This window comes from Cebus imitator, unplaced genomic scaffold, assembly GCF_001604975.1.
Source record: "Cebus imitator isolate Cc_AM_T3 unplaced genomic scaffold, Cebus_imitator-1.0 Scaffold771, whole genome shotgun sequence".
In the NCBI taxonomy this organism is placed as follows: domain Eukaryota; kingdom Metazoa; phylum Chordata; class Mammalia; order Primates; family Cebidae; genus Cebus; species Cebus imitator.
In genome coordinates this window covers 369,891-377,429 of record NW_016108086.1, presented here as the reverse complement: position 1 = coordinate 377,429, position 7,539 = coordinate 369,891, and the positions used below count along the sequence as shown (strand labels likewise).

Genomic DNA, 7,539 nt, shown 5'->3' with positions numbered 1-7,539 from the left:
GACCTGTAACTGTTGGCTCAGTTTGTTCCTACTGCTATAACAATGTACCACAGACTGGGCACTTCATAAACAACAGAAATTTGTTTCTCACAGTTCTCGGGTCTGGGAAGTCCAACATCAAGACAGTAGCAAATTGGGTGTCTGGTGAAGGCTCACTCTCTGCTTCCAAGATGGTGCCTTGTTGCTCTGTCCTCACATGGTGGAAGGCAGAGGGGCAAAAGGAGGGCCTAGATAGTCTCCTTCAGCCCTTTTATAAGGGCATTAATCCCATTTATGAGGCTTGACTTCCTCATGACCTGAGCACCACCAAAGACCCCACCTTCTAACATTATCACTTTGGGGTTTAAGTTCTAACATGAATTTTGGAGAGACATATACATTCAAACCATAGTGTTTTTAATCTTTAGTTTGCTTAGGAATTATGGGGAGGACCTGTTAAAATGAAGATTGCAAGCCACATCCACAGTTTCTGAATTAGTAGGTCTAGAATAAAGCCCAAAGATCGCCATTTCTAACAAGTTCCCACAAAATATTCATATCGCTGGTCCAGATGACCAGAAGTGGAGACAGATGGGCCCACAGTTACCACCATAGTGTCCATATCTTTAGTATGACCTGTATTGGCCAGGGCACTCCAGAGAAACAGTCAACAGAATATATGTAGATTAGATAGATAGACAGATCTATAGTTAGATATATCAATATAGATCTATATCTCTCTATAGATATATCAGTTTAGAACTATATCTGTATATATTCTGTATCTATATAATATATAGGTAGATCTATATGCGTGTGTATATATGTGTGTACATGTGTGTGCATATATAAATACATATACACACATGTATATACATATACATACATATATATGTACATGATATATATATGATATATATACATGATATATATATACACATGATATATATGTGTGTGCATATACATATACATATATATGTGTGTGCGTGTACACACATATATACACACATGTATATACACATGTATATGTGTGTCCATGCACACACATATATACATGTGTATATACATGTGTGTATATGTGTGTGCATGCACACACATACACACACACACACACACACATATATATATATACAGAGAGAGAGAGAGGGAGAGAGGAGAGAGATTTAAGATTTATTTTAAGGAATTGGCTCACACGATTATAGTGGCTTGGTAAGCCCAAAATTTTCAGGGTAGGCACAGTCTGGAGACCCTGGGAAGAACTGCAGTTCAAGCTCAAAGGCAGTCTGCTGGCAGAATCCTTTTTTGCTTTTGAGAGATCAATCTTTGTTCTGTTAAGGTCTTCAACTGATTGAATGACACCCACACGCATTATGGAGGGCAATCTGCCTTACTCAAAGTCTACCAATTTAAATGTTAATCCCTTCCAAAAAACATATTCACAGCAACATCCCGAATGTTTAACCAAATATCTGGGCACCATGGCCCAGCCAAATGAATACAATAAATTACACATCACATGGCCTCATCTGTCTAATCTGAATCCAGTTAGATTAGTGTTGCATCCAATATAAAAAAGAAATAACATTTCTTCTTCAAATTTCTTTGTTATTATAAATTACTATTGAAAAAGTTAAGATTAATTGGTGTTGGTAGAAACAATAAGAAAAACTGAATGCTGGCTGAGGTCGGGAGGCCCCGCCCCCCGCCCACGAGGAAGTGGCTGCGGCTGCAGCGCGGGGCCCAGAGCCGGTTCGGCGCGTCGACTGCCCAGAGTCCGCGGCCGTGGCGCGGTAGGAGCCAAGCCACCATGGCCTACCACAGCTTCCCGGTTGAGCCCATCAGCTGCCATGCCTGGAGCAAGGACCGTACCCAGATCGCCATCTGCCCCAACAACCATGAGGTGCACATCTACGAGAAGAGTGGCGCCAAATGGACCAAGGCGCACGAGCTCAAGGAGCACAATGGGCAGGTGACAGGCATTGACTGGGCTCCTGAGAGTAACCGAATTGTGACCTGTGGCACAGACCGCAACGCCTACGTGTGGACACTGAAGGGCCGCACGTGGAAGCCCAAGCTGGTCATCCTGCGGATCAACCGGGCCGCCCGCTGCGTGCGCTGGGCCCCAACGAGAACAAGTTCGCTGTGGGCAGCGGCTCCCGTGTCATCTCCATCTGTTATATCGAGCAGGAGAATGACTGGTGGGTTTGCAAGCACATCAAGAAGCCCATCCGCTCCACCGTCCTCAGCCTGGACTGGCACCCCAACAATGTGCTGCTGGCTGCCGGCTCCTGCGACTTCAAGTGCCGGATCTTTTCAGCCTACATCAAGGAGGTGGAGGAGAGGCCTGCACCCACCCCATGGGGCTCTAAGATGCCCTTTGGGGAGCTGATGTTTGAGTCCACCAGTAGCTGCGGCTGGGTACATGGCGTCTGCTTCTCAGCTAGCGGGAGCCGCGTGGCCTGGGTGAGCCATGACAGCACCGTGTGTCTGGCTGATGCTGAGAAGAAGATGGCTGTTGCGACCCTGGCCTCTGAAACACTGCCGCTGCTGGCGCTGACCTTCATCACAGACAACAGCCTGGTGGCAGCGGGCCACGACTGCTTCCCGGTGCTGTTCACCTATGACGCCGCTGCGGGGACTCTGAGCTTCGGCGGGCGGCTGGATGTGCCCAAGCAGAGCTCGCAGCGCGGCTTGACGGCCCGCGAGCGCTTCCAGAACCTTGACAAGAAGGCGAACTCTGAGGGCGGCATGGCCGCGGGCTCGGGCCTGGACTCGCTGCACAAGAATAGCGTCAGCCAGATCTCAGTGCTCAGCGGGGGCAAGGCCAAGTGCTCACAGTTCTGCACCACTGGCATGGACGGTGGCATGAGTATCTGGGATGTGAAGAGCTTGGAGTCAGCCTTGAAGGACCTGAAGATCAAATGATCTGTGTGGAATGTCTTCATCCCAGCTGTTGGGGAAGCAGGGCAAGGGGTCAGGGAGGCTACTGGTTGCTTTGCTGAACGTTTTTGGGGTACTGGTATGAGTTCCCACAGGGGTTCCTCCCTCAAAAAGGGAGGGGACAGATGGGGAGCTTTTCTTACCTATTCAAGGAATATGTGCCTTTTTCTTAAAGAAATGCTTTCATTTATTGGAAAAAAAAATTCCCCCAAAGCACTATGCTGGTCATGAACTGCTTCAAAATGTGGAGGTAATAAAATGCAACTGTGTCAAAAAACAAAAACAAAAAAAGAAAAGAAAAACTGAATGCTTCAAAGTGATTGAGTTTGGCCATAATCAGTGACAAAGTTGTTAGTGTATTTAGTGACCCAACAGGGACAGTTTTCTAAATAAAATTTTGAGATGGTTATGAACAAATAGACACAGGATTGACTCTAAGACAATTATGAAACTGACATTTCTTCCTTTTTCCATCAACTCATCTACATAGGTGATAGGGTGCCAGTACTGTCTTAAGCCCTTAAACCTTCTGGATTTTTCCATTCTCTTTCTTCATCAAAACATATCTGTCTTGTGTTCTGATTACAAAGGTTATTCATCTCAGCTCTACATTTAATAACGAATCAAACTGAAGTGTTAATATGTGAAGAGGTGCAGAGATAATTCGCCGACATTGACTGATGGTTATGGGACTTACCAATTCCGCCCAACATGATTTTTCCAAAGAGCTGCAAACGGACAGCACAACCAAGCCCGTGAAGAACTTACTTCCTCACACCGGAGTTGCTTGCAGTGCTTAGAACTGGTAGGAGAGCTTTTTCAAAACATATGCTGTGTCGCTATGCACACAGGATGTATTACTATTCCCGGGGATGAGATTTTCCAGATAATTTAAATACAACCCCTTTCCCTCCTACCAGTGATTCTCAGTCCTGATTGCATATTAAAATTGCCTTGTGAGATTTTATTATGTACAGATGCCAAGGCTTCCCCTAATCCAATTAAGTAAGAACCTCTATGACAGCTGGGGAATCCACATGTTTTAAATGTTCCCCAGGTCATTCTAATATGCAACCGAGGTCAAGAACCACTGCCTCATATTGGGNAAAAAAAAAAAAAAAAAAAAAAAAGCATAAATCACAACGTCACTGAGTTTGCGAGGAAAATGGAATACACAATTCACCTTAAATAAATAGAACCTTTTACAGTATCAGTTTTACAACATATAGTTAGAAACGTCACACTTTTAGCCAACTAAAGTTAGAAACAGCCCAATGTAAGAGCAGGCTTTGAGAAAACACAAATCGGTAGGTCCCACCAAGCACTTTTTAACTTTTCTCAACTTTACGATTGACATTCACTAAAATAAGGCTTATTTCTTCAGTGGTACTACAGGTATGCAGTATAGCAAGTTCTTAGGCATTATAATAGCATTTTTAAATAAAATAATAATTGAAAATAGAGTTCTTTCTTTTATTTGGCTTTTTGTTTGCTATTCTGAAAAGCTGGAAAGAAAAATGCCCTGCAGACATTATGAAGCTTTCTTTCCACATTTGATCAACTAGAGAAGGAACTATGTCCTAAAGTGATTGCAGAATCTGCACAGTTCTAGCCCAGAACGGAACTCGGTATTATTGATTGGCTGACAGAGGATGAATTGCTTTACATGTTTATTTCCATTTCTAAGGTATTTTAATTATATAATTTTTAAATACATATATTGAAATAAGATACATATATATTTGAATACTTTGATTTTAGAAAAGCAATATAAATCTTCAGAAAACATTTATTTATAATGGCAAATGTCTGTCAGTCTCAAAGAGGTAAATCTGAAAGAGAACAAAGAACTAACACATACAGAGTAAAAAGTATTATGGAACTGCTATTCCCAAAATATTTCAGATTTTAGATTTAGGAAAATTTTAGATATCTAGAAAAAAAATTAATTGTTATTCATCTCGAAAAAAAATCCTTATTCCAAAGAGGCACTTTACTAATAAACAAAATGATGCAAGGTTGAAATTGTGAGTAGAATAGGGATTTATCAACATGGTCAGACTATAGAAGTAACTGCAATAAAACCATATCCCTCAATCCCATCAATTATGACTGAAGTGCCACTCGTGCTGCTAAGCACGGCTTTAAGCCTTGATCACTTGCAGCAAATACTCCTGGGAAAAGTAGCAGTCCCCGTCAATTAAGGTAATTTTAACAGGCTATGGCCTGAAAGCAGTTGTTATGAAGAACAAGACAGGAGACTTCAGGATGCATCAAAGTTTACCTTTGTCCACTTTTCCAAAACTGAATTTGAAATTAGAGACTCATAGCCTCTCAGAATCAATCTGTCCATCTGAAAAGATGCAAATAATATTATGCATGCTGGAAAGTGAACTACTTACAAGTAGCTGTAGTTAAACATAATTTTTAGAGGGGAAAGGTTCATAATCAACCATATTTTTTACACAACTTTATAGAAATAGAAAAGTCAAAGTTTGACTTTTGTCAGACTTTGAAGTGTACGCCGCAGAATTTGAAAGAAGACATTGGAGTCATTAACCTGTCAACCAAAAAAAGAAACTTCTTAAAGACTTTACAGAATGCCATGGGCTAGTCTATAGTAAATACGAGAATCACATTTAAAGTATTTCAATACATTTTAAGATAGCATAGATCTTTAACATGTGACCTCTAAGTTAGTAATACTGATGATATCTTTAATAGTGTATTTTCTTGTATTCATTTTAATTTATTTAACTTTTCAGTGATGTTTTATTTTGTTTGCAATTGTGCAATAGCTAAAGTAATATGCAACGAGATTTCACACACTGGGGTCTGTTGCGGGGGACTAGGGGAGGGAAAGCGGGGGGTGGGGAGTTAGGGAGGGATAAAATGGGGAGAAATGCCAGTTATAGGTGATGGGGAGGAAGTCAGCAAACCACACTAAGCTTCATGTACCCCAAAACCTAAAATGCAATTTAAAAAAAGATATTGTAAACACAGCATAATATTATGTAAATTATACCATTTATTATAAAAATAATATATAAGTAATTACATGTAATATTAATAATATTATTGGTATTATATATGTGATTAGATAGAATATAATAGTATACACAATTAAAATGCAAAATATAAGTATGCAAATGCATAAAATTAAAGCATTTTCACTATATTATAAATGTATTATTTGTAGCAAGTAAGTTTTTATATTAATATTCTAATAATAATTCTACCCTGAACTTGTAATACAAGTTTTTTTATTTAAAAAGTTGTTAAGAAGCACTATATGCAAACATTAAGTTCACATAAATCTCTTTAGAAGTAAAATTAAATGTTAAATAGAATAATTCAGATTTTGTATTTTAGTGATATATACCAAAGTGGTTTTTGTAGAACATGTAAACTTATTTAAACACAATTAAAACAGATAAATGAAACATAATTTATTATGAGTTTAATAAACACTTTCAATTTTTAAATCTCTGCTCCTATATTCACAATCTCAGTCAGTGAAAACACATACAGCTCTCCTTTCGGAAATTGTGTATGAAATTGTTTCTCACTTGTTTAGTGGCCATTAATATGCTGTTCATTTTCTGCATAGTGCTGCTTGTTATCAAGTCTCTAAAATCTCAAAGATATCTGCGAAAAGATGAGAAACACCTTTAATCAGACCAATTTTAGAATATCAATTTTATTACATTTTGGAAGCACAAAGTGGAAAGAGAAGCTGTTAAACTAATGTTTAATCTAAATGATTATTTTATATTAAAATAAATACTGATACCATGGAAATAAGAATAACTCCCCAGAATTTTTATGATTAAACAGGAACATCAAATACATTTAATACAGCTGCTTCCGGCTATACTCCAGCCACCTAAGGTGTATGTGCACTTTCCTCTGCTTCAAGGGGTGCTTGAGAAGTGTGGCTGTGTTCCCTTCCCCTGGTCCGTTGAACTGTCATTTATATCTCGTATCTTGCACTATACACCGAAACTGTGCTTCTCTGTTTAAATTCACCAGATGACAAGAACTTATTACAAACCCAGCGTTTTGAAACGTGTACATTCAAAGGGATCTTCAAGGATAAGACACTGTCATTGAGAAAAGAAGGAAAACATAGTAATTTTTGTAGTTTATGGACTCAGTATGCATATAGGGCAGATGCACATGAAAATAATGCATTTTTATAAACTTCGCAATCGTTCCCACAAGCAATAGAATAACTGTCAAGCATGTATGGGATGGGACAGAGGCTGGGGCGCTAGAGTCAAGAGCAGATACTACCTTAAGGCAAGAAACTAATTTTTGTTCTTAAAATAATTAGAGAGGAAGGGGACAGGTTTCTCTATTTGGAGCACCTTGGGTAAAATCATATTGTTACTAATCATCAGGGTCTGAGAAACATTATAAGAGCAGAATTATGGATCATCAAAGATTGCACAAGAGTCAAGACGAAAACAAAAGGTTATTTCTAAATTCTAAAACGGAGAGACCAGCAGACCAAAGGCAAGAAAAGTTGGAGGCGAAATCTCAGGAGCTAAAAACCTAAGCTTAGGTTTCAATATGCTGAATTTTTAGTTCCTTTTGGCAGCCAGAGGGAAACAAGGA

At 39.5% G+C, this 7,539-nt stretch overlaps 1 protein-coding gene across 1 annotated transcript; it reads left to right on the top strand.

Annotated features, from left to right (window-relative positions):
- Positions 1–1,686: 1,686 nt before the first annotated feature.
- On the top strand, positions 1,687–3,202 carry LOC108297097 (actin-related protein 2/3 complex subunit 1B-like). The gene is given in 2 exon segments (XM_017519737.2): positions 1,687–2,096; positions 2,099–3,202. Coding segments are annotated over 2 exon segments (1,116 nt in total). The 5' UTR covers positions 1,687–1,786; the 3' UTR covers positions 2,905–3,202.
- Positions 3,203–7,539: the final 4,337 nt, after the last annotated feature.